At 44.1% G+C, this 26,976-nt stretch overlaps 1 protein-coding gene across 1 annotated transcript in view; it reads left to right on the top strand.

Annotated features, from left to right (window-relative positions):
- bicc1a (BicC family RNA binding protein 1a) overlaps positions 1 to 18,511 on the top strand; it is a 68,791-nt gene extending 50,280 nt beyond the window's left edge. Inside the window, exons 8-21 of the mRNA XM_030441832.1 lie at positions 226 to 477; positions 1,953 to 2,084; positions 4,360 to 4,564; positions 7,022 to 7,183; positions 8,680 to 8,867; positions 8,978 to 9,119; positions 10,511 to 10,664; positions 11,202 to 11,361; positions 11,462 to 11,501; positions 11,978 to 12,132; positions 12,338 to 12,494; positions 12,987 to 13,150; positions 13,893 to 13,992; positions 15,349 to 18,511. Coding sequence (XP_030297692.1) covers positions 226 to 477; positions 1,953 to 2,084; positions 4,360 to 4,564; positions 7,022 to 7,183; positions 8,680 to 8,867; positions 8,978 to 9,119; positions 10,511 to 10,664; positions 11,202 to 11,361; positions 11,462 to 11,501; positions 11,978 to 12,132; positions 12,338 to 12,494; positions 12,987 to 13,150; positions 13,893 to 13,992; positions 15,349 to 15,476 — 2,139 coding nt within the window. The 3' untranslated portion in view covers positions 15,477 to 18,511. The remainder of the gene's footprint in view (positions 1 to 225; positions 478 to 1,952; positions 2,085 to 4,359; positions 4,565 to 7,021; positions 7,184 to 8,679; positions 8,868 to 8,977; positions 9,120 to 10,510; positions 10,665 to 11,201; positions 11,362 to 11,461; positions 11,502 to 11,977; positions 12,133 to 12,337; positions 12,495 to 12,986; positions 13,151 to 13,892; positions 13,993 to 15,348) is intronic.
- The last annotated feature ends 8,465 nt before the right edge of the window (positions 18,512 to 26,976 follow it).

A 26,976-nucleotide genomic window follows, 5' to 3' on the forward strand; every position in this document is an offset into this window, starting at 1 on the left:
AAATAACCTCCTTGGTGAACGTAATAATACACCTTTTAAAACACGGTTACAAAGGACTTTACAGTTACAACTGAAGACACTGAAAACACAGAGAGCAAAACAAACCAAATGTTATAAATACAAAGGGAGTGAAACGAACTCAAATGTCATAAAACAAATGAATCACAAAAAGCAGTTATAAAAAAGTGGGTTTAGAAAATGACTTTGTTATCCTCGTCTCCACAGAGGGGCACAGCTCTGCTGTTGGAGCACCTGGCTGGCAGCCTGGCGAGCACCATCTCCGTCACCACCCACCTGGACATCGCGCCCCAGCACCACCTCTTCATGAAGGGACGCAACGGCAGCAACATCAAGCACATCACCCAGAGAACGGGAGCCCAGATCCACTTCCCTGACCCCAACAGCCCGCAGAAGAAATCCACAGTGTACATTCAGGGCACCATCGAATCGGTCTGCCTGGCACGGCAGTACCTCATGGTGTGTAGCTTGATTGTGAGCGTGTGTGAGAGTGTTTACTCCATTGGTTGAAAAGATTCAGTTTAACCTTGACGCTCTGTTTATGTGGTGAAGGGATGGCATTGGCAATATATTCCTTACATATACAGATCCCCTGCGCTGTGTGGCGGCTATTATGTCTGTCATTGTTTCACTAACATCATCATGGTATGTGTGAATGATGCGTGGGTTTGAGATTGGGTTTAGAGACATAAACCATGATTGCCTGTCGGGGTTGTGAATAGCCTTGGGAGAGATTTGCTTGGCTCTGCTCGGTGCTGCTGAAACGTCCAGATATACAGCGATCTGTAGACGACTGAAGGTTAGCCTGCATGTTAAGAGGGACACACGCATTTGCATCAGCTTGGCATGAGCTCCTTAGGTCCTCTCTGTGTGCAGATTATCCCTGTTGGTGTTAATGGTACTGGTTTGGCTTGCTCACACGGTCGATTTTGATGGGTTTGAATTTCAGCCCCGTCTGTAATTCAGACGTCCGCACATAACCATTAGTTTTCAGAGTAGGAGGAAGCGCCTCGCATTTAAATTTCTGTTGGTTAAAAATGCTCTGCGGTCATTCTTGTTGTGTTGCCTGCGACCGCTGAGGCTACCCTTATCTGAATTACTAAGGAATATAATCAGACGTCTGTTTCAAAAAATGTGTAGAAGTGATGGCTGTTTAATTACCATGGGCTAAAAAGCTTCTGCTGAGCTGGTGCGTTTAAGACATCTCAGGCGTAAACAGCCCTGGCTCTCTGTGTGGAGATCCATAATGTGGGGCAATAATTCTGCCAGAGCTGCCTTCTCTTTGTCTGCGGTCTCCCATTTGGCCCCAAAGACATTTAGCAAATGCCAAAGTTGTTGCAGCGACCAAACATGACTTTCTCTCGGTTGTGGACACACAAGAAGGAGCCTCTCGCTGTCTGTCTGGAGAGAGGGAGAGAGTGAAAAAACGATTTACGAGAGAGGAAAAGCACAGAAGGATGAGGATGAAGAGGCGTGGGGGTGTAGAAAGCAGAAGACTGGACGCACCGGAGGGGGGGGGGGAGGAGAGGAGTCGCTCTCCAGTAGCGTACTGTGTGATTTGGCCTCTTCCAGCCAGACTGTAGATTACAGCTCAAATCTCAGGCCCTGTCAGAGCCAGCCGGGCTCTATACTCTGCTGCTAATTACACCCACTCACAATAGGAGCGCTGTCCAGCACTCGAGCCCAAAATATAGATGTCTGTGGCGGTTGTGGTGGTGATCATGCAAAACAGATTGCTCTTGGCGGAATTTCCCCAAAGCTCTGTGTGGGACAGATCCAGCAGTGAATCTTGTATTTATTGGTACAGCTGAAATGTGGGTCAACAAATGGTAAAACATAAAAGGACAGTTTACTACCCTTATGAGAATAGAGTTGATATGATATAGAAACACAGATATGTTACGGTAACTTTTTGTTTTGTGTTTGCTCCACAGGGCTGTCTGCCTCTGGTGTTAATGTTTGACATTAAAGAGGACATTGAGGTGGAGCCACAGTGTATCACAGCACTCATGGAGCAGCTGGATGTCTTCATCAGCATCAAACCGAAGCCAAAACAGCCCAGCAAGGTATGACGGCGGGCTTTTGCTCGCACGGCAGGGAAGGTTTTTTTAGGGGATTTCTAGTCATTCTAGGTGCAGGGTCAAACGGACCGCTCATCTACGGTGGGTTCTCCAACGGTGCACACAGAACCGTTTTCATTATCAGTGGCATTGATTATTATGTTTATAGACAAATAAGATTCCGGTAAAAGTCTGAAGATATGTAGCTTTCGTAACCTCAACATGTGTTGGATTTGCGTTGGGCAAGAAATTGCTTAAAATTTTCAACCAAAATTCAGATTTAGGATTTTATTTAAGAGTTCTTTAAGTCTCAAAATATGACAGCAGCAAAACTTCATTCACCATCATTCATTCAAAACCTCAGCGAGTGTGGAAAAACAGTTTTGCATTTGGAATTGACACCTTTAATTGACAAAGTCTATTCTAAGGGGTGATGTTTAACCATAGAATGGACAATATTGATGAAATGAATAAACATAAACCTCAATTAAAATGCACGTGTAGAGAGAAAAACTTATCCAAACTTTTCACCCTGAGAAAAAAAACTAGCTGCTGTCCTACTTGTTAAAATGCTGCGTCAGGCAGACGGGAAAAAAAAACGACTACCAAGAAACAAATAAGCCTCTGTTCCATGTGAGAGAATTACTCTCCGTCAAATGTCTCGGCATGACATTGGAATAAATTGTAGTCCGCCATGTCACTTTTCATCACTTTTTCATGGAATATGAAAAAGAAAAGCTGGAACGTTGTACTGGAGGGACTCGTGCCATACCAACACTGAGAAGAGTTTTGGCAAACCCACATCTGCCCACAGCAGGAAAACACAGCCGGCTGCCGCGCACGTTTCACCTGATGGAAGGGAAAACTTTGTATTTATATCTCAGCTGTTCCAACCAAAACAGTTACCGACTTGAGTTAAATGTGTCCTTAGAAGTTTAATCAGTAAATTAGAGGGTGTGCTCATTCACTTTTTTAGTAAACAGAGCTAGCAGTGGCCACAAAATCTTGCAGTGACTATGTTTCACACCTGTTACATTCAAAGCCAACCTCTGAAGTTACTCATGGTCTACTTCTCTACGACGCACGTTATTACTAATCATATTTCGCCGCTTGGCCCCGTCCTGACTGTCTCTTTGAGGTGCCCACGTCCCGCCCAGAGGCCCGGGGCTCGATGCCCAAACCAGACAGGCTCGGGGGGACTGGTGTGGAGGTGCCAGAGTAAACACCGACCCAGCCCAGATCCTCTTGAGAACCCTTCACTTAAACATTTTAACGAGGTGACAGCAGTAATCCAAAAGGCCCGTCCAAATCGCCGTGTCGTAGCCCTCCGTGTTCCCGGTACTTTGGGAGAGCCATGAAGGAAAGTGTGTGTTGGGAGAGAGCAAAAAAATCCGGGAAGAGCCAGGACATGATTTGTGCTCACGTTCATTTTTTATTTGATGTTTATGAGTTGCGAGGCTTCCTGGTGATGTGGAAAATGTAGAAGTCACTGATTTAGAGCCTTTTTCCTGTTTATGATTCTCATCGATTTATTCCCTTATGGTCAACGAACCGCTGAATATCCAGCATTGCCTCATATTCTCTCCACACGTATGAGTAGCTGTGTTTACACATGGACAATATTCAGTCATTCTGGTTAGAGATTCCAACTTAACGATTTACGTCGACATGTAGACACACATTACGAGATGTGTGTTTACATGCCCCGAGCACGTGATCAGAATATAACTTTTCTAACATCTGCAAAGTGGTTCGATCCGCTGTGAAGCGTCTAATCTGCTGTACTGACAATATTCAGTTTATTCATTAATTTGTCTGTCAGTACACTTTTCACATTCGTGTTTATTGAACTTTCATTAGCTAATGTTGTGATGTAAGCGTTAACGGTCCTCTTGAGTGGGATCAGGAGCCTCCGACAAGTCATGTTCACTCTTGTTGCATTGTGGGCAATTAACTGTATCAGCCACAGAAAGAATGTATGTAATAGTGGATTATTAGGTTCCATGTAAATGCAGCCAGTGTGTGTGTGTGTGTGTGTGTGTGTTATGCAATTGATGGAGCAACGCTTTTTCTCATGTCTCCTCTCTCCCACACTGCCTCCATGTTTATCCTTCTAATCTACCCTTAATTCCCTCTTCCTTCCTCCCCTTTATGTGCATCTCCCCCTCATCCTCCCTTTAACTCCCTATCTCTGGTGCCAACATTCCCTACTCTATCTCAACCCTCACTCCTCCCCTGCCCCCCCCCCCCCCCCCCCCCCCCCCTCCCCATCCATTCTCAGTCTGTGATAGTCAAAAGCGTGGAGAGGAACGCGGTGAACATGTACGAAGCCCGGAAATTCCTCCTGGGTCTGGAGAGCAACGGGGTGTCGTCCTCCTCGCCCTCCGTGGTGCTGAATCCCGCCACCAACGGCCCGTCCCCGTCCCTCATCTGCCCCGTTGGCCTGGACATCCTGGCCTCAGCTGGCCTGGGGCTGAGCAATCTGGGTAATGATGACACTCTCCAACCCGTGAAGAAAGCACTACAGTACATGTGTTGTATAAGATGGATTTGTGAGAAAAGATGAGCAATGAGCCTCATTTGCATTCACGATTAAATGTCTTTGTAAAGAAATGAATGTCCTCGTACATCAAAGTCCGGACCAGTCACATACCATGAAGAGCCAGATCCCCTAAAAGCCTGTTATCAACTGGTTCACGGCGTCACTGAATACAATAGAATTTCAAATCAGCCTTTAATATGCATCTCAACAACCCACATAAATCACAGCCGGTGACTCATGTCGCCGTCATCTCTATACACTCTTTTTTTTTACAGTAGCAGTTGTTTGTCTTCGCGTCTTTCCAAGAATCGAGGAATCTTTGATCATCGAACCATCAGAAAATAACCTCAATTTCAGTGCGCCACTCTGAATGGATCGTGAGCTTATGAATCACGGGATGATGAACGGTTTGAATCGCGTAGGAGTTTGTTTTTCTGCAGCGCTGACCTCAACATGAAGGCAACAGAGTTCAGCCTGGAACCGATGCAGAGATGTTTTCGTTTTCCAATGGTGACTTTTAATTGAATTTAGTAAGAGTAGTATTATAGGATAAATGTTTAGGCCCTGTTATCTGCCTTTTTGATTTTACAAGACATATTTTTGCGGGCTCGGGCTTTAAAAAAACATGCAAACGAGGACATGAGTAATGCATCAGTGGCAGAGGGAGAATCAGATAGTGGAGAAAGCTGACAGGAAGTAGCTCGTGGCTATAAACACGCGCTGGCAGAAGATCCATCACAGTTTATCTGCAGATAGAAATACTGTTTGTGTTGTTCCGCTCTATAACTAAATGCTAATCCAAGCAAATCTGTGTTGTATTACTTAGATAATGTATTTCCATGATTTTAAAAGGGCAATTCCACCAATCTTTTACATTCAGTTGTGTTTACAGGACTTGAGGAGAACTACTGCATATGTGAAGAAGTAGTGTAAAACCTTTTGTGGCTCCAGAGGAAGCTGCATGTAATCTGATCAATTTACGCCAGTAGTGTCACTCGGTGGTAAAATTGCATTGTGGGTAATGTAGGTGCCAGGTTTTGATGAAGAAGAAGAATGCATGGAATAATAAAGGACATTTTGGTGAACTGTCCATGACGAGTCCAACAGTGTCACAGGAGTGCAATGATGGACCAGTGGACTGCTTTTCGAAACCTGGCACCTACATTACCCACGATGCCACAGAGTGACATCACTGTACATGCTGCATCAGAAGAAAAGTAGCAGATTTATTAGCAATCCCATTTATAAGAACACAAATTCTGATCATTAACCAGGTCGATCATCAGTTAATCCATCGTCAACAGTATATACATGCATACAATTTATGTTTACAAGTTACTCTTACTTGTACTTTTACAGTTTTATTGACAGAAAATTACCTGTAATACTGAAGAACATTAAATATCAGATTTGTTAAGACTTTTCCTCAATTACAAATCATACAGGTGACTTTAAATTTTGCCAAAGTAATATTTTAACACAATTTTACTCATACTTGTAGTCAAGAGTGACTTTTGAGTATGTATACAATTAGTGAAGATAACCTTTAAAGGGATATGACAGTATTTTGATAATATTTGTGATGTGTTTGTTTATTTTTGTTTTTTTTCTGCTTCCATGGAGTTATAAGTGTGTAGGAGATCTGAGGTAGGTGAACACTGACATTGGGTCTGTTTTCTGTTAATGAGAACAAAAAGAATTTGTTGGACACACATTTTGTCTGTTTTTGATTAGATACATATACATTTTTTTTCCAAATAACCTTTATTTTATGTTTGCCCATGTTTGCTTGATTGCCCACCAAATGAGACGTGATCTGAATAAATTTTTCGAATTGGTCACAAAATGCAACAATGCACCATGAAGTCCCAGAACAGTTGAACTGGTCTCTTCCTGTCTCTTACACCCAGGGGCCCGGGGGTGAAGCTGTGGACGGCCACATCCTGGCCTTTAGTAATTGCTACATGCTTGTCTTCCTCAGATTACAGGCCAGTCTGCCAGAAGAATGCCTGGCCTTATTCCTGGAGCCAAACTAGCCCCTTGTTAAAGCCACAGACCTGCTTCTTTCTGTTTTCATACACTGTCTTTGGGTTTAGACACCAATCACCACATTGTTGGTGCTCTTAAAAACATGGTTTTATTGGGTATGAGGACACACTAGATATGTACTTTTTGCATCCATGACCTTGTAGAAAATGTAAGAAATTCTTCCTCTCACTTGCCGTCTGGTTGATGACAGTTTGTGGAATTCCTGTTAAATAGCTGGAAGACCGAGCTTATTTTCTGAGGACCTCAGTGTAACATGTGATTAGTTTGAGAAATGGCTCCGCGTTTTTGACAGGACCTCCGCCGGTCTGTCCGTCTCCTGTTCTCATCTGTCTTTCCTCTCTGTTCTCCTTAGGTTTCCTGGGTGCGACGGCGGCCCACTCCCTCGCCAACTCGGCTGCCCCAAACGCTGTCCTCAACAGCCTAAACTCCTCCATGAGCCCCCTCCAGACCCCCAGCCCCAGCACCCCGGCGCCCTCCCCCTCCCTCTGGCCCAGTTCACTCACCAGCACCCAAGGTCGGTATCGATCGTAGTCTCTGACCTTTACATTCTCAGTAATCCCTTTTAATGTGCATCACTCTCTGCATCTAGAGAATTTATACCATGCATCATAGAAAACCCTGCTACTTGTTTGTAGTAGATTTAGACTACAATGTGCTCAATTATTCCTTCTAAGAAACAACACATGGGTTTTGAACCATTCCGGTATCGATTTTTGCGAAATACGTCCAGAAGAAGGCAAACTACTAGTATGCAAATATTTATCTCAACATCAACATATCTTCTAGAAGGTCTGTACACCTAAACTTTGCAAAATAGACCAATGACAAAATGTTCTATACTGTAAAAATTCATTCAAAGACGGCACACCTCTCTATCTCTTTCTACGCCACGATTCAAACTGAGAACACGCTGCATCTTGGAGCATGATCAAATGAAGGATTCCGATTTTATGTTCCTTCATAGCCTCATTTTTTTATGCAGCTTAGCCCTCAGCGTGCTAGCTCACTGTAGCTTCCATAGCGTGCACACAAATTCATTTTGAGGCGCCACAATTTTGCCATGTTCTAACCCAAATCCTAAGTATTTCCAGCTTTTGGGGCTTTTTGGAATGTCAGGAGCGTAAAACACTCTCTCGGCAACCAAGTTGGGCTTTGAGCTCTCTTCCATCATCCCCACATGCTCGTTGTTGAATTATTTGCTCAGTTCAGCTTGACCTACATTTCCTCCTCGATCGATGGAAGTAAGTTCAGTGCAGGAAGTCATTGAGTTTTCAGCCCATCAGATGTCTGTAGATCACTCTTCATCTTTTCTTGTGGCTGGTGTTCTTGCGTTCATGTGGTATAGAAAAAATCTGGAAAAAACTTATTTCTGACTGGGAAAAGTCACACAAACACCCTTTTTTTTCACATGTTCGTACACGAGTTAACGACGTGACACTGAAACTCAGCTGACGAAAGGAAATATTTGGTTTAATATTAACGTGCATATTTGTGAAATATATTTAACAGCTTACATGATCGGTTTCCTTTGCCATTCTTTGTCACTAAACTACCAGAATCACCTGTCAATGTGTTGTTTTGAACGCTCTGAGCGACACAATGTATCCATGTTCGTCCCACATTCTGACTTGACGCACATGAACACACCGATGTAGGAAGAACAACTTCCAAACTCAGGATGTTGGACTGTCTGATGAGCACATGAACGCAGCACAAGACATGCAAATTTCTGACTGAAAACTTAGGGGTTGTGTTGCATTGTGGGTAATAAAATTATGACTCCAATCCTGCGACTCCAATTCACTTCAGTATTCTTAGTTTGATAACATGTTACTTTAAGATACTTGAGGTTTCCTGACTACAGTTTCAGTTGTTTTATTCTAGTTTTTAAATGTGTATATAGAGAAACAGAAAGAAAGCAACTGATCTTTAGAATAATAATACACATATAACTTCTGAAGGGCTAAAACTTCAGAATTGTTCACGCTGCACTCTTCATCCATGTTTCAGGCTTCTCCTCTCAGCTGATGCTTCACCCGGCCACGCAGGCCACCCTGAGCAGCATCCTGCTGTCCGGGGTGCAGGGTTACACACAGAGCACACCGTCTCCTCCACCCGGCCTCGCCCCCATAGACAAGCAGCCCAACGGGGTCCCCGACTGCACCAAGGGCTCCTGCACTCTCAACGGACACGTCAAGGTCGGCTCATTTCTGTGCTGCGTTGCTCCGAGTTCACTGCGACTTTCTTGTTTAGTAAATTCCACTTGTTTTGTATGTATTTTTTTGTTTTTGTGCGTGTGTGTGTGTAGCATCCTGGCTCAGTCTATGGGAGGATAGCAACTGCGTCACTTGCAGAGACTGTTTTGAGTCCAGCCCCGTGTGACTCGGTCCAGGAGGCCAGCGGACACAATCCATCAGAACCGTTGTCCAGCAAGTCCAGCCCAGATGAAGGTATAACATCATCTGCACATTTTGTGAAGGCAAACAATTGACTGAATTTTGACTGAAAAACAAGTAAAACATCTCTGTGTATATAGTCATCCAATATAGTATAGAGCTGTCCCTGAACACATCTGTTTATCATATTAATCTCTCAAGAATGTGAGGGCCAGTTAAGGCACCTGCGTTTCCTATCTTACCTGGCAATCAACCCCCCCCCCCCCCTCCAAAAATAATCAAGCCTATCCTGTTCAGATTCACAAGATGTTATGAGAGCAGAGCACCTACATGCCTATCATTAACTCGTGACTCCCTGTATGTTTAACTCTGTTTAAAAGTCACTTCTAATTGAGGATATATTTCTTTAATCCTCAACTATTTTCTTTGGCCTTGTATTTCTTTATGAAATCATGATCAGCGTTTTTCTAAAATATAACTAGACTTATTAAAAGTCTGCTTATAGTTGGAGCCTTGCCCTCCACTGAGTCAGTTATTTTAAAGACACACTTAAAGTCTTGTGATTTATGTGCGATTGTAACCTTGGATAGACAACATTTTCGAGCTGTTAACATTTCTGACGCTGCCGGCGGCTCGGCCTTGCAGACGTAACATAAATGTCCAGTTTACGCTTTTCCAGTTGAGATTTATGTAACCCTTAAACCCACTTTGAGGAAGAAATTCTTTGAATGAGCCGATTTCTCGATACAGTCTTCCTTCACTTCATGCTCCCTCTGACTGCGTTTATTGTGTTGGAACGGAGACAGATTAACTGCTGGTCTCCTAGCGGTTCAGAAAAGGCCCTTATTTCCTCTGCGACTTACACTCGCGGTTTTCCCCTCAAACTTTCACTCTCACGCGTCTCGGTTTCCCCCGCTGTTTTCCTGAGCTGGTCCTCCCCCGATGTGGTGCATCTCTGAAAAGGTTTTCCTCTCCCCTCCCTCGCCTCCCTCCTGTGTCCCAGAATGTGTTTGGACTGGCTCGCCCAGTCTGACTCGACTGGAGGGAAAAGGGGAGTGCAGGGGGATTGTTCAAACATTTAACCCCCGGGGAGCTTCGTTAGATTGACTGACATCATATTATTTTACGCCATACAGTAAACCACGCACGTCCAGATAGTCTTGATCATACACGTGTTCATCCTGTAACACGGAGCAGCTTCCTGTCAGGGTGACAGGAAGTAGAGCAACGGGAGAAAACCACATTATAATTACAGCTGCTGATTTTAATTAATCCAGGATTCAGCTGAGACTTGTCACAATTAAACACACCCAAGCTACGCACCATCCCGTCTCCACTGACACTGTCTCTTTTGTCTCGGCGTTTGTTTAAACGCTGGGGGCCGAGTAACCAGAAAGGAATAAAAAGAGATATTAAAAAAAAACATCTGTGTTTATTTCCTTTAGGTTCTGACACATTCGTGGAAGTGGGCATGCCGAGGAGCCCCTCCCACTCGGCCAACGGGAGCGAGCTGAAACAGATGCTGGCTTCGTGTAAGACGTCATCAGGGAAACGACAGGCTGTGGAGCTCCTGCAGGGCACCAAGAACTCCCATTTACAGTATGTGTGAATGCAGAGATCATTTACAGCTTCCCGTCACGTTAATGTCTTTAGCATCCCTTCTGAGATCGTTTGCGGCTCATGCTGTTAGAGTTTGGCAGGCTCGCATTCATTTCCCTCTCGCACATGGACAGAGTGATAGAGTGGCAGGAACGCTCTGATGAGAGCTGCGTTCAGTGGAATCAAACCCAAGGATACAGATTTTATTCATAAAAAAATTGGACTAAACTGGAGTGACAGACATGGTTGTTTTGTTTGTAGTGCTGGCTGGCATAAGGCCTGGCTCACACACACTCACCCTGGACAGCATGGTTATTGGATTAAATGAGTGTTTGTTAATAATAACGATGAAAACTGGGCCACAGTCAGATCTGATGAGCCAGGACGGTCAACAGCTTCAGCCTCACCTTTTGCATGTTATTTGGCTAACAAACGAGAATGCTTAATTCCCGCGGACGCACTTTTTACCTGCAGCTCCTCTAAATTTGTATGCTGTTGTTGTTCGGCCCGCTCACGGCTCTGCGTTTCTGTCAACAGCTCTGACTGTCTTCTCTCGGACGCCGAGTCCAGCTCGTCAGACAGTCCCGTGGCGGACAAGAGGGCACCGGGCAGCGAGCGGGCTGCTGAGAGGGCGGCGCAGCAGAACGAGAGGGAGAGAATCAGACTGGCACCACAGACTTCCTTCGCCAACATGCAGGTACACAAACGCATCCAACTCACTCACACACACACATACACACACACAGTTTGGAGGGTACTAAGCAATAAACAAATAAAACTGTCTGTTGTCCTTTCAGGCATTTGACTATGAGCAGAAAAAGCTCTTGGCAACCAAAGGTAAGTGTCAGCTCAAATACTATAAAGTCATTAGTAGTGCCCATGATGCGGCTTAGGGTGAAGACACACTGCCACATAAACCTAAAGTCACAGCTCCAAGTATGTTTATCCACAGTTTCCAATTTCCCTCTTTGCCGGATCCAAAATCAGAAATTCTAGGATTATTCAATCACACAGAAATCTTTTGCAAGTTAACATTCAGGCTTCCAGAGATATCAAATGTGAATTAAGCAGAAGTGTGTATAAAAAATTGCACATAATCACGTCATTGACTAATCTTACTTCTCTTATCAACTTATCAATATACGTACATGACCTCGGTCATTATTCTGACCTTGATTCCCCCGTTGTGCTTTTGTTAACTGAGCCTGAGAATCAATTGCATGTTTTTGTTTTGTGTGGCTTTATTCTACTGATGTTTAGTTCATAAAGGATGTTTTATTATTTTGCTTCACTGTGTGTCTGTGTTCACACAGCTATGTTAAAGAAGCCCGTGGTGACGGAGGTGCGGACCCCGACCAACACGTGGAGTGGACTGGGCTTCTCGAAGTCCATGCCAGCCGAGACCATCAAGGAGCTGCGGAGAGCCAATCATGTTCCCTACAAGCCCAGCATGAGCACCACTTACGAGGTCAGACATACGCTGCTGTTCTCATCGTGTCGGATAAACAAGTTCACCCTCTCTGGCATTTACTGTCGTCGTGTGTATATTATAGAAGATTTTATTTGTCCAGTCATTTTCTCTGTATTGAGATGCAGTGCAGTCTCGCAGAGTGCAGCAGGCGTTCAGAACTCGTTAAATATTTAGATTGTCTTTTCTTTGTTTTCGCTCTCAGGGTTCCCCACTGTCCTTGTCTCGATCCAGCAGCCGGGAAGGCATCGGGAACGGCAGTGACTCCGACAACTGGCGCGAGAGGAACGGCAACGGCCTGCCAAGTCACGCCGAGTTCCCCTCCGCTGTCAGCAGCCCGAAGAGAAAGCAGAACAAATCTGGTCGGTAGCATAATTTATTTGTTTTATCTATGCTACACTGACAAGAGCCGATCATTTAAAGCATCTTATTGGTTGAGAATGAGAGCATCAAGGGCGATGACACTTTAGCAGTGCATAACTTGTCAGAGAGATGTTTCTCAGCAAAGAAGAGCAGAATATGTCTTATGGTGAAATGGATTCACGGGAGGACCTAATAGACGGGGGAGGAGGTCACATTTTTCATGATGAAACTGAAGAGAAGAGATAAAGTAAACACTTGAGAGAGAACCCGCTCAAAAGGGAACTTGCTTTAAGTGTCGGTGTATGCGCCCTTATCTCCACACTCTGAGCTTTTGTGCATGTGCAAACTCTCTTCAAACAGAAGCTAAATGATTCTCATCAGTCCAACAATCCGATTCTGTTGCAAATGAAAGCTTTGCTACATTTGTCGTGAAATCAAAACTGGTGTTAATGTTAATCCGAATTCATATGTTTTCATTTTTGCTGTGGCAGCTGCGGAGCATTACCTCAGCAGCAGCAACTACATGGACTGCATCTCTTCGGTAACCGGCAGCAACGGCTGCAGCCTGAACTCGTCCCTGAAGGGCTCAGACCTGCCTGAGCTGTTCAGCAAGCTGGGCCTGGGGAAGTACACGGACGTCTTCCAGCAACAAGAGGTAGCGTAGGATGTGAACCCACTTTTAATCTTAGCTACTGTTGACCTGAGGAAATGTCTGGACATTTTCCAAAATGTCACTTTCTTTAGCCACACTAGCAGGGAGACTGTAGGGATGTAGATGTCCATCAGTCTGTCCACCGCTGTGGTCGGGACTAAAACTCTACAATTACTGGCTGAATTGCTGTAACCTTTGCTCGAGACACTCCTGGACCCTGGAGGATAAAAATTCTAATGACTTCAGCGATCCCTTGAATTTCATCTCGCACAAATCATTATCGTCGAACATCACTTTGTAAGGAGGAGGATTTTTGAGCCTCATTCTCAACATGCCGAATACTGACGCTTTGGGACGAAGACCGACCAGACCTACAATCCCAAAGCGTCTGGTTGGAAATGAGACTCTGACAAAGTGGACCTTTTTATGTTTATGACCAAATGCCTGCATAACTAGTGGCATTGTTATCAAAAGCTGTACTTTAGCATGCAAACAGGCTAACCTAGGATAGTGAACCTGGTACAGTGTACCTAAACATCTGCCTGTTAGCATGCCTACTAGCTCGGAGTGGCTGCTTAACTCTGTTTAACTCTTTCAAGATGTAAATCCCCACATTGTATTCTGTATATAAATACGGGAAATGTGAGGGAACGTGCTTGCCACAGTACATCTCGTCAATGTGGTGATTTAAAAGTGTCTTTATTGTGGTAATAGCCGTGTGAAATGAACTTGTTTTTAATTCCAGATCGACCTCCAGACCTTCCTGACTCTAACAGACCAGGACCTGAAGGAACTGGGCATCACCACCTTTGGAGCCCGCAGGAAAATGCTGCTCGCCATCTCAGGTAGGAATGAAGAAGGAAACATGCCTGTGTTAGATTTGTATATTCACATCAAAACCCTTTGTTCCCGTCCGTCTCTGCCATCAGCTGTCCGACGCAGCCCGAAATTGACAAAACATCACCCCGCCAGCTGTCTCCTGCTGCCCCCGTTCCCTCAAATTGGCTTGTGTGTTTCATTAAGGTTTCCTATTTTGTCTGTCGCCACAACGAGCCTGAGTGGAGCCCAGCTGTGCAGGAGGAACTCCAGCTGACATCTCCGCTGCCAGCCGCTTGATTCGAAAGCTATAGGTGGTCCTTGATATTGGCAGACTGGTGGAAAAGTTCAAGACTCTACTGTTGAAGCTAATTTATCTATAAAAAAAAAACCTTGCTGCAGTAATTTGCAGCAGCGGGAGTAAATGGGATTAAGACGCATTCTTCTCAGATGAGTGTGTTGGTGCTCCTCCAGTCGCTCCAGCTGCCTCCCCGACTGCTGCTGCAGACTACAGTCCTGCTCTGCTGTTGCACTGGATCTAATGTGAATGTCGTGGTTGTCACACTTCATTACTGATGTCATATTTTGGACGTTGTAATAGCTGCAGTTGTGGCTGCGTAAGTTATTCATGCCGCCGCTGGGATTGAGAGCTTCCTGCCGTGGATTTTCTGGAAAGGCCAGACCAGATCCGGGGGCTGACAGTGAGAGCAACGAGAGGAAATGGCGAGGGCCTGCGCTCCGATTATTAAGGAAGCAAATGGAATCCAAGGCCAGAAATTGGTTTTAGCTGCCCGATGCCGCAGCCAAGTCCAGGTCAACTTTCATCTCTGCTGATGGACTCTGAGGCTCCGAAACAGGGCCGTGCACGCCTCCGTCTGCGTCTCTTCATCTTTCTGTGTTTTTGCTTCTCATTATTAAGAGATAGACCGCCAGTCAAGGCGATCCAGGTTTTAACTTCCTGCCAGGCTGCCAGTATAAAGAGCTGCTAGAGCGGGCTGCCTGACTCCAGTAATCAGACCGAAGGTTTATGCTGGCAGCGGCAGAACTCGGCTATCACATGAATAACTCGTAGATTCCAGCGCGTGCGTCTGACATTTTTATGAAAGCGTTCTGTGAGCGCGGCTGTGTAAAAACCAGACGGGCACAAAGAGGGCTTTTGTTGATCTGAGCGATCTCGTAGTGATTCGAATCCAATTTTCTTGTCATTGTAGATCACTTGAGGGAAAAAGGGGGAAATGTTAACATACTCCTCGGGTTGTGTTTATTTCTTTACTTTGATTTACTTCAGCTCCCAAAGCAATACTTTGGCGAACATTAACATTAAAACCCATGTTTGTATCACCTTTCCTACCACTGATGTTTTGTGGTGTTCGTTTCTCACACAGAACTAAACAAGAACCGGAGGAAGCTATTTGAGCCACCCATCAGGTCCTCCTTCTTGGAGGGGGGAGCGAGCGGCCGTCTCTCCCGACAGTTTCACGCAGACGTGGCCAGCATCAGCGGGCGATGGTAGACGCCATCCAGGCCCATCCCACAACCGTCCATGATGGAGACCTGCCTCCAGCATCTTTCTGTGCCTCAGCAAACCCAGGTTTCAGTGGTCGTTTACCCTCTTTCAGCTCCAGCTGAATTAAGACTGTTCAAAATGTTGACGATGCCATATAGTATAAATACAAATGTATTAAAAAAAAAGCCATAGTTTTACCTGAAGTGCCAACAACAACAAAAAAAGGGAAGGTTCAGTGTTCACTCCTCATAGAGCCGTTGAGTCTATGTGGAGCTTTCTCTATATGAAGGTCGTTCTGGTTCTGAAGAAAAGGGTACTGTCCAGTATTTCTGTCCACTTTTTGTTCAAAGGGAACAGGCAGAATGATTAGTACAATCATTTTACACATTGATACTAGCTGCATTCGCACTATGCTGTTGTATCGGTGACATGCACTTTAATAATACTAGACTTTTGCCTGTGAGAGCCTTAATTCCTTAGATTGAAATAATAACTATGCATTATTTTTTTTTATTGACTAAAAAAGCACAGATGCATTTTGTACCAAACCAAATGAAAAGCACTTAGATTTAGGGGCGACGCCAAAAATGAAGTGCAAACCTGTCAGCACGCCAAAGCGGTGACTTCATCAACTTTATCGCCAAAACCAAAGGGGGAGGCGTCAGGACGGCCTTTTGACCTTTTGGCTGCCTTCAGTGTTTTGATTGGTGGACATCCCTCCGAGGTCAGTGTCAGTGTCCAGCCGCAGTCTGTTTGTGTGTCTGTGTATTTTCTAAACAAAAACAAACAAAAAAAAAATCAACTATTTTTTACTCATTATGCATTATGATTTTATTTTTAGTTTTTATTACCATTTTTAGGGGACTGGGTGGGAATGTTTAACGGTAATCAGTTTACATATGTATTTTTTTATACATTAATGAGTTTCTATGATTTTTGTAAGTAAATTAGTATCTTTTACTTTTTGGGTTTTTTTTTGTTTTCCTGCCCTTTTTGATCTGTGGAGCCGTAAATATGGCTGTGCCATTTAGACAGCAGCAGAGACCAGAGGCAGTGAGGCTCGGCTTTTATAGGCCTTTCTCTGATTGTGTCAACAGGCATCTTTCTGTGGTTTTCCTTCTGTTTGTTTATAGAACATGGTCCTTTTTGTTTTTTGTCTCATCTGTTATATGTCAGTGTCGGGCCTCCCTGCGGCCCCTTCCGTGTGCCTTAAAATCTCAAAAAGCACTCCTCCATGTATCCAAACCATCGGTTGCTACGCTAGAAATACGTGCCTCTTATTTTATTTTTTTTTTCGTCTTCGTCTCCACTGGCTGTTCCACTTAGAAAGCAAAGAAAGACCTCGTAACAAAGCAGGGCCGTGCCTTTGTAGCCGAAAAAAGTGCCAAAGTACATACCTAGTTTTTCAGCAGGGAAATATTTCGTTAAGAACACTAATATTTTCGGGCCAACCGTACCCTCCAGAGAGGAGGTGCATCACACAAAGAATCAGTGTATTTACGGCCAAGTCGGTTCCTGCCAGAGACACAGATAAAATCCAAAGTCATCAGAAGGACTGTGAGATTTAAGATCAAAACAAACACAAATTTTGGAGTTTTCTAGTATCAGTTGTGCGATCTAATATCCAGAAAAAAAAAAACCTGGCTAAGCAGTGTTTAATGAAGTAGCAGCAGTTTTAATCCTCAGAGCTTGTGTGGTGTTTTTTTTTAGTTTTTTTTCTGAGCTCCTGTATTATGTTCGGTCATGTGTTTCTGCAAAGGGAAACGTCCTTTTCCAACAGTTCATTAACTTTCGGATAACTCGACTGTTTTTTTCCGCGTGTGATGTTCTTCAGATTTTTCCGAGGCTTTAGCCCACAGGCCGATCCTTCTTTCAAAGGTCCTGAGCATTTTGCATCCAGTGCAATTAAGTGCCTTTTTTTCTGTAAAGTTTATTTTTCTTTCCTAAGAAAAAAAAAGAAGATTATATTTGCAGTTCAACTAGTATAAAAGCTACGACTGAAGGATTTCTTATCTTGGTTTTAACTGAGAGTCCAGTGTTTGAAATCTATTCGGTATACGGAGGACGCTTCTGAGAAATTCTCACATTTCATCTCGACAGGTTTAACCATGACATGACAGAAAGTAGCAGCAGTCCTTCCATTCAGTGATTCCCTGTAAGGTGACTTTGTTGTCATGTTTTAACCACTTTCTTCCCTCCTTCGCATCTGATTTGAGCCATTCTCAATGTGGTTGTCAAGTAAATAACACTACACTAAGTAATATTCTGACATGGTTGCCCAACGCCAACCAGGTAATTGTCCTTTTTTTTTTTTCTTTTTTTTTTTTTTTTTCCTCTGGAGTCTTAAGAAAAAGAGATGAAGAGGGAGAAAGCTAATATAGTAAAAGGGATTCTTTATCCTGAGAGGAAACCCGGGGCCGCTTCGCCCCCACTCATCATGGTACTACATTGAAACTGTTGAGCACTGATCCCAGTGCTGTGACTCGTGTTCCTGCCTAGCAGACATTTGTTTTCATCCTTCGCCTTTGTTCGGATGTGTTTGCTCGGAGGGCAGAAGAGGTTCTTGTCTTATCAAGTGAATGTTGTTTAAAAATAAAAAATAAAAAATAAAGAAGTATTGATGCATGTTATTGCAGATTTATTACGGATCATTGAAGGGACTCAAGTCAAAACGTTTACTGCCAGCGTGTCTAGTCTTTGCCCTTGATTGAATAGTTTCCCAATTATGTCTTTTGATTTGTTGTATTAGTCATATTGTTGTTCCCAAAGGGATTTGTTTGTACTGCAATCAAATGGTACATTTATAATAAATGTAAACCACTAAGGAAACAATGTAATACATAACTTTTGTACAAATCTTACATCTTATACTGCCGTTGTTTTTGTGTGAGAAAGGTGCAAAGTTCCAGAGAAGAATTTGTGTATAAACATTGCCATGTTGCCAAAGCTCTGTTCACTGTGGCGTCCGTTGATGCCATTGTTATTCAAACTGTATTGCAGTACAGATATAAACAGGACTTTTTTGGAGAAACTGTCAAGCAGGCAAAAAAAAAGAAATTGTTTGTTCAAACATTCAAATGATATTATGAAGGTAATAAATGTATGCAAACAAAGTCACTGTATTTTTATTTTTTGGTTTTGTTTTCTGCATATCACACAGAAATGTCATGACGGAAAAACCACCGGGGTGTCCGCAAACAAGTGTCTTTAAGGATGAAAAATGAAAATTCAGTCATTATCAGTGAAGTTTCGTAGTCCGCAAAATATTTCTGGAGTTTTGCAACCAAAAGTGAACCCTGAAACAGCTTGATAGAGCTCGTTTGGCATAATCAAAGTCTCCGGAAGCCCTGAGATTGAAAATTGGTTTGAAATAGTTACTCCTACCCTCCATGTGTGGTTGAGGTTGTGCTCGTTCTTCACACAAGGGTGCACTAACGCTTTTAGCTTAGCGGCTGCAGTGAAGGTTTTGCTTTTAAAGTGAGTGAATATTGTATTTCTTGATTCAAATTGGGTTCGCTGATCTTCCAGAGACTTGGGTTATCCCGGACGGGCTGTACTGGGACATTCATTTTGTTTCAGACTGTTGTTTTTTTTACATTTTTAAAATGAGTCACTGTGAAGCTCCGGAAACGTGTTGTTGTCTACAAAGCTTCACCATGACTTTCCATCATCATGGAGGTGAGATAATGACTGAATTTTGTGTTTTTTCGGTGAACTTCTCCTTTAACAATCTTCCCCATAGGATGAGAATGGAAGCAATGAGAAACTGGCTCTAAGCTATCAGGATTTTCAGTTCCATTAATAAGCTGTAACCTTCCCCCTTCCAGAACCTTCACATATTGCAGATAAGCGGTGTTCAGAAGGCGCAGACACACGAAAGCCTCTGCTGCAGCCGGTGTTTAAATGTGGTGTTTATAAAATCAGTACATTTAAATATACGTGCCAAAAAATTTACCGCTGACAGAGCTGGTACCCATTTAGAATGAGGGTTATAAATACAGTATATTCACTGTGTCTTGGTTTCTCTGTTTGAAAGCCTCTCAGCTCACCGTTATCAGAACCACATGCATAGTGTGCAGGTTAAAAACAAACCCAGTCCCGTGTCATGTGTTTACCATGCCATGCATCTCTACGAGAGGCCTAATCCGCATAGCCAGATTCTGCTTAATCCAACTGAATGAATGTGCTGCCTCTAACGCCGGCTCTGGCAGACACAATATATACTGTGATGAGAACCAATTTAAGCTCAGTTTCGAGCCTGCAGCTCTTAAATGACGGCCCATCTGTCCTGTTTTATGGCTGCTGGACCGATCGAAAGAAGTGGAAATGACTTTGCACAATTTCTGTGTTTGGTTTCTTCCCTTTCTCTCTCTCCCCCTTTTTTCTTTTTACATTTTTTTTTTCAGGCATTATCCAGGTCACAGAATCCAGTTCCTCCGATATTAATTATTGGGTGAAGAGTTGAGATGTGGAAATCATCAGTTTGAGTGAGGTCATGGTCACAAACTTGGTACAGCACGGCCTTGCATTAAGCCATGATAATATATTTCATTAAATAAGAGCAGCTCAGCCAAAATAGAAAATGGAGGAAAAAAAAAATCAACCACTTTGTTTAATGCATTGTCTTCCTGCTTTATTCCGCGCTGTGCATTGTGACAGACCTCAAAAAAGACCTCAAGGGGGCAGTGTTGCCACTTAAACCTGCTCTCCCTCCCTTGTGAAACGTGGACAATGGTTACTCAGCAACAGATAATTTCATGCTCAGAAAATATTAAGTAACATCAGAGAATAACTTGTGGGACTGAACAGATGCGCTTCAAAAAGCAAAATGTACCTCTGAGACGAGAGAGATGCCTATTTCTGCACATACAGTAGTTACGTTTCCCTTCTCACAGCGTGCTTCACCTTGTAGTTTTTTAATATCAGAATTTAGCTTATTAAAAAAAGTGCAGAGTCATTAGTGTCTGCATGCATGTTCACAAAAACACAAAACAAAACCCATTTTCAAACTCCCTCGTGATGGACTGGGTGATTCAATTTTCCATTTCATTTACAGTCATATAAACTGCTCCCTCCCTCCCTCATCCGCAGGCCTCGCTATTTATGGCGGCAAATGAATGTTCAGATGGCCGACGGAGAGACGGGCGTGCGCCTCTCATCCGACGCAAATGAGCCCTTCACAGAAGCAGGTGGTGCCGCTGAACTATGTTGCGTGGCAGCTTGTGACTCACTCACTTTTCTCCTCCTGTTATTATTTTCCAGCCTTTTTGCAACGTAAAGATCAGAGAACGCCTTCGTGTTAATGCCACAACACTGAACCTGGATGTAAATACAGGTGTGTGTGTGTGTGTGTGTGTGTGTTATCTGGGGGGAGCTCAGAGGATGATGTGTAGGAAGGATGTTAGCAAACACATCTCATTAACGGTGTCTGCTGGCAGTCCAGTGGCAGTTCTGGACCAGTTTTAATAGGGGGGCCAGGTTGGGGCCAGCTTTTTTGTTAGAGGGACACATACAACCTGGGAAAAAAGACAAATCCTTCATTCAGACAAGCGATAAATGGGACTTAAAACACTGTTTACAATTTCAACATTTTTGATTGGGTAGTTAACTGCCTTTTCTTTCTGTACAAAATCATTGCAGAAAATCTGTCACTGTATTATTGTTGCAGATTCCCTGTCGGGTGGCAATAGGGGGGTCCAGACACAGTTACCGGGGCACTGGCCCCTGTTGGGCCCCCCCAAAACCGCCACCAGTCCCCTCGCATGATAAATAAATAATTTCCAACCTCGTATTTTCTGCTCCGCTCTGATGATGGTTTCATCTTCCTCAGTTGAGACAGTCCCACGTGCATCAAGTTGTTCAAGAGAAGGAAGTTTTTAAACCACAGAGTCCGTCTCCGTCTGCAGGGCGGTCACATGTGCGGCACAGCTGGCAATCATTCCCAGTGCCCAGCGTGACTAATTTCAATTTCATGTTCTATTGTGAGAGACGGAGAGTGAAAGACGGCTAAATTGCGGCGCGAAGGAGCCATTGGCCTTTTTATCTCCAACCAGCCGTGCATTTATATGCTGCATCCTGGCCGCTTTCCCACTTCCAAGACCAGCATCACATATTGTTCTCACGGGCAGCTTGCCTCTGCGGGAAAGGTGTAAATGAGAGGAGCTGTGACTCGGTCGCTACCTCAAAATACCTGGCCGGCATCCAGTGGACAATATGTTCAGGGTGTCTGTTAAGGCCCGGCTCGCTGTGTCTGTCTTTTTTTCCCTTTCCGTGTGATGGAAATGATGAAATGACACAAATCCCCATTCAGAGACATGAATCACTGACATGTTTTCATTCACTGACAAAAGATATAATAACTAAATCAAAACTAATGATGGATGACAAAACCAGTCGACATCTTTCGTCACAGAAAAAAAATTATGTTAGTGAGGGAAGAGATCCAATCAGAACTGATCTTAGTGTGCAGGATTCTTGATCAGTTGTGCCGATATGCCAATTTCAGGGAGATTAGAAAGTCATCAACCAACATGCTCACACTGTTTGCAGTGATAACAAAACTGTGATTACTAAACAAATAATGGAGGAAGGCTATTTTACAGTCTAGCAATAAACTTTACCGTCCGAAACGACATCAGTGCACTGAAACGGTAAACTTCACTGGGAGTGAGATAATTATAAATTGGCCCCAAGCATCATTTTCTGAATGATGTTCTTTAAAAACGACCTGGACCTGTGTCGATACAGATATATCTGTGATGGGCCATTATATCATCTGATGATACCGGCAGGCTCTAATATAAATACTAAGTTCAAGTCAAGCACACTTCGAATGTAACTTTTTTTTCAGCTGACGTCATTTCAGCTAACATCAACACACAGCCACACAGTAATGAGCTGGGGAGGGCGACTCTGACATAATCACTGAAAAGCATCTGCTGTTCCATTTCAGGGGCGATCCGTCATGCACTGTCATGAAACGGGTGCCAGAGGACCCACCATACTGCATGCTGTGCAGTTGGGTGTGCGTTTCTCATTATCTCCCCCAGATGACACCCTCTTTATCAGTGCCAAGGCATTAGGAAAAGGAAAAGCTGGGTAAACTTTTCCTTGAACGGGTTGTATTTCCCTAGTAGTAAAATCTGATTCAGTTGCAGCGTTGCCCTTTTGAAACCTGAGCTGTGGGATAAATTCAAGCCTTTTAATTTGTTTCAATCTGAATGCCACCGTGATTATGAGTTTTAACAGTTTTTTAATTAACATTTTTTGGGCAAACTTCTCCTTCTCCTGCTCATCGCTCCCTGCACACTAAATAAGCAGGAGATGTCCGTGTCTGAGGAGAAGCTGCCGAAGGATTCAGTATGAGGAGACCTACAATTTGCTATTTGTGTAGGAAACTTGTACTCAGAATTATGCTTTTATATGTTTACCATAAGAGAATGACTTAATAACTGCCCCTCCGGCTGTCTAAGATGACTCGATTACTGAAGAGCTTTGCACTGATATCCACAGATTAACACAGCATCTGTTTAAATCACTCTGTTTCCATAATAAGTCTACAAACCAGCGTGAGCTCGTCAGAAATATCTACGGGGCCGTGATCAAAAACATAAACAACTTTGGTGCACGAAAACACAAACGCCTCATTGTTATGTATGCCATCATGTACGCCTTGTCTCCCTCCCCCCTTCCAATTTCCCCGCTCCGCCTGCTGCGCTTATCTGGTGTATGGGAAGAGGAGGAGGAGGAGGAGGAGGAGGAGGGGGAGGAGGACGAGGCTGACCGATTCTGGAGGGTTCCTTCTCATCCTACCTCCATCCCGTCCTCCTCTCCACCCACCCGTGTCCCCTCCAGCGGGAGTCATCATGCGTTAGCGTCAGTGTTTCCGGTGGAGCTGCAAGAGGACGAGGGGAGAGCAACACTGCGCCCCGTGTAACACACACCCAGCCAAGTTCATCCCATCCCCCCTTCTCCTCCTCTTCCTCCTCCTCTTCCTCCAGCATCCTTCCTCTTTTCCCCTTCTTCCCTCTCCTTCTTCCTCTCCACTGCCTTGTCTCCTCTTCTCTCTGTCTTCTCCCACCTTCTCTCTGCTGTTTACCCTCACAAAGTGCATCTCACTCAGCAGTGTGTGCGTGTCGGTGTGCCCTGTAGAGGCAAGTCCACTCTGATTTGCTCACTCTGCTGCGCTCAGAGGCCGAGTGAAGCACACAGTGACAGATGGAGAAATAGCAGGCGGAGAGGTGGAGTAAGAGTCGGAGAAAACGGGCCAAATGGGTTAGGTGATCCAAAAATCCAAATACCTCTCTCATTGTATGTACTCCTGCCTTCTTCTGTGACACGCACACACACCCTCACACACACTCGCAAACACCCTGCGGTCACTGCACATCACTCCTCATCCAAGAGGTCAGTTATGACCCAGTACGTGGAGCCACAACATTGTATATTAGCAGGAAACAATACCAAGTGTGTGTGTGAGAGAGAGAGTGTGTGTGTGTGTGTGTGTGTGTGACTGCGTACCACAAGCCCATTTGTCTGAGGGGAGTCAATGAAGCGTGTCATTGATTTGCAGTGAGAGCTGCTGCCTTGGCTTTGCTGCAGTGTGATTGATAAAGGGCGCGTGTGTCTCCGGCTCTCCAGATGAAATCCTGAGATTTTCAAGAATGGAACGCCCTCGGCGTCCGTCCTGTAGTCACAACGAATAATTAAAAATGGACTGTTGGCCAACATGCAACAACAGACCCACACATTTTAATCACGAGATTGCTAATTAAAATCGGGGCTGAGATAGTTATTAATGAAATGTATTTAATTAACAGAGGTGCATAATGTAGGGGGAAAAAAGCTTAAATGCACGGTTTGACATTTTGTGAGATATGCTTCTTGGCTTTGTTGTCTCAGAGTTAAACGAGGGGATTCATATTGCTCTCTCATAAGCATGTAGCTGAAACTCATCGTTTTCAACAGCAGGTTATGTGCTGGACTGTTGGCTGAGAAGAATAACATCCTGGAGTGTCCGCCGGTTTTCCTGGCCAAGAAATATTTGAGGCATAACATCCCATAAAAACCACAATTGGTCGTCTCTACACTTTGGTTATAGCATAGATTAAACAATCAGGCCATAAAGTGTTATTTAGTGTTTGATTATAACCGCTGGTTCGGTGGGTTTTGTTACCTTTGTACGGAGCATGGCCAGCTGTGTCCCTCTGTTTTTCAGTCTTCATGCTAAGCTAAGCCAACTTACACTATTCCTTTAACAAGGTGTGAAATGTATTAGGATTTCACCCAGATGTGGACGGATAAGAAGGGAAATAACAGGAGATCTCACGGGTGGACGGCGTGATGCTAACTAGGTCCTGCTCGGATGAAATATGCGGATGGATTCGCAGGTCATGTCAGGCATAAACTGGAATAACAGCTGATTATCACCTCTAAGGAATACCTTTTTAGTTATTATCTTTTAAAGTTTATCTTTAAAATCGATGTTTTAACTGTCAATCCTCTAATCAGCACTGGACAGCAGCGGTTTCTTTGGTTGTGTGTGTTATCATAGCAAAATGTGTTCCTGGGGGCCCCTCTTGTCGCTGGAACGACCACAGAAGTAATTTTGAGCACTTTGGCAGGTGTGTCTGTCTGTGGACAGATTTTGTCACCATACAAGACATTGTTAGGAAACTTTACAAGTGTCTAGTTGAGATAAAATTGAATGCCAAGTTCCCAGATGGGTCTGATCCAACCCACGTTATCTGACTACTCATCCAATAACGTAGTAATGACCTAATAATCATGCATCGGAGCTGGAACGTGTTACCCAGCTGGTGTGATCCTATCGTAAAAATGCACAAACTCTAGCTCAGCTTGTGTTGTATTTCAAGTTTAGGGAAAACACACCTGCCCACTGCTGCAGAATTTTCTCCGCACTAACCCTCTTAAGTATTCAAACAAATTAAAAGGCTTGATTTATTCCACAGCTCAGATTTCAAAAGGGCAACGCTGCAGCTGGCCCAGATTTCCTGCTTGGGAAATACAACTCATTCAAGGAAAAGTTTACCCAGGAAATTAATTCTGTATCTGCTCACCCTACGGCTGATGGAAAGCCAGGTGAACTTTTCTAGTCCACAAAATATTTCTGGAGCTGAAACTGATTTGAAAAGTCATTATTTTAGTTCCACCACATGTTGAGTGTGTGATGAACTGTACAGAAGCATTTATGTTTTTCTTGCGTTGTTTCAACAGAGACCTATTCGATTTTTTGTTTAGTTTCTTCTCTATTCCGTGATTTTTGCATAATGTATGCCTGGCAGCTAGTTTGTCATGTAAGATCTGATCCAGCCAGCACAGCTGAGGACAACAGAGCTGCAGTGCTGGCTCAGGCATGTGTGAGCTGACCAATCAGAGGAAACTGGGCCTTCAGGAGGGCGGGGCCTTAAAGAGACAGAGAGCCTTTCAGACAGAGGGTGAATACAGTGCTGCAGAGAAAACTGCTGTATTTTTCTTTAGCACTAGAGCATGTAAACCTATTCTAGTAGCCCAATTTTACAATGAAGCTGAAATATTTTGCAGACAACAAAACTTGCCAGCTTTCCATCAGCATGAGGTCGAGTGGGCAACGACCTGATTTAGATTTTTGGCTGAACTTCTCTTTGAATGAGTTGTATTCCCCGGGCATAAATCTGATGCAGACGGATGCCCCTGTGGAATCTGAACTGTGGAATAAAGTCAGGCCTTCAGCGTTGCCCCTTATATGTTTCCCACTGACTCTAAATGCCACCGTGATTATGAGCTTACCGGGATTTTAATTCGCCTGCCCGCCATAACCCAATTTTCTAATCCTCAAATGTGCATCACCAACTACTATATCAGACTGAATAAAGTAAAGAAAAAACTCTCCTCTGTTCCGACTCCAGAGGTGATGGTGATGCCTCACTCAGAGATGAGTTAGGGTGGTTTCCCCCTTCTCTGATTTACAGTGAAGATCCCCCCCCCCCTCCTGCCTCTGCATGACTCAGGAGTCCCATAGGCGCAGATGCAGAATTCATTGCCCGCTGAATAGATATATGAACTCTCTGTCTGTTCTCCTCAGGGCGCCTTGCATAACACTGAGAGGGACCAAAACAAATAGAAAGTGACACGGCCTCACTCTGATGAGCCCTTATGGACGGTGAAGAGGAGACAGCACTGCTTTGGGAAATATAAGAATGAAAGTGACTGCATGATGGCGCCTTCAGTTTGTGCGTGTTTGTTTGTTTGTTTGTGTTTGTGTTTGTGTGTGTGCGCGCGTGTCAAGTCACAATTTACCCCTGCACTTGACCTTTCATGCCTTGGCACTCCTGCTCCTGGGAGCCACAGATAAAGAGGGTGTAGTCTGGGGGAGATAATTAGAAAAACGCACACCCAACAGCCCAGCGTGAAGTATGGTTGGTCCTCTAGCACCCATTTCATTACAATGCATGACGGATCGCCCATAAGATGGAACAGCAGATGCTTTTCAGTCATTATGTCAGAG

This window comes from Sparus aurata, chromosome 15, assembly GCF_900880675.1.
Source record: "Sparus aurata chromosome 15, fSpaAur1.1, whole genome shotgun sequence".
Lineage (NCBI taxonomy): Eukaryota > Metazoa > Chordata > Actinopteri > Spariformes > Sparidae > Sparus > Sparus aurata.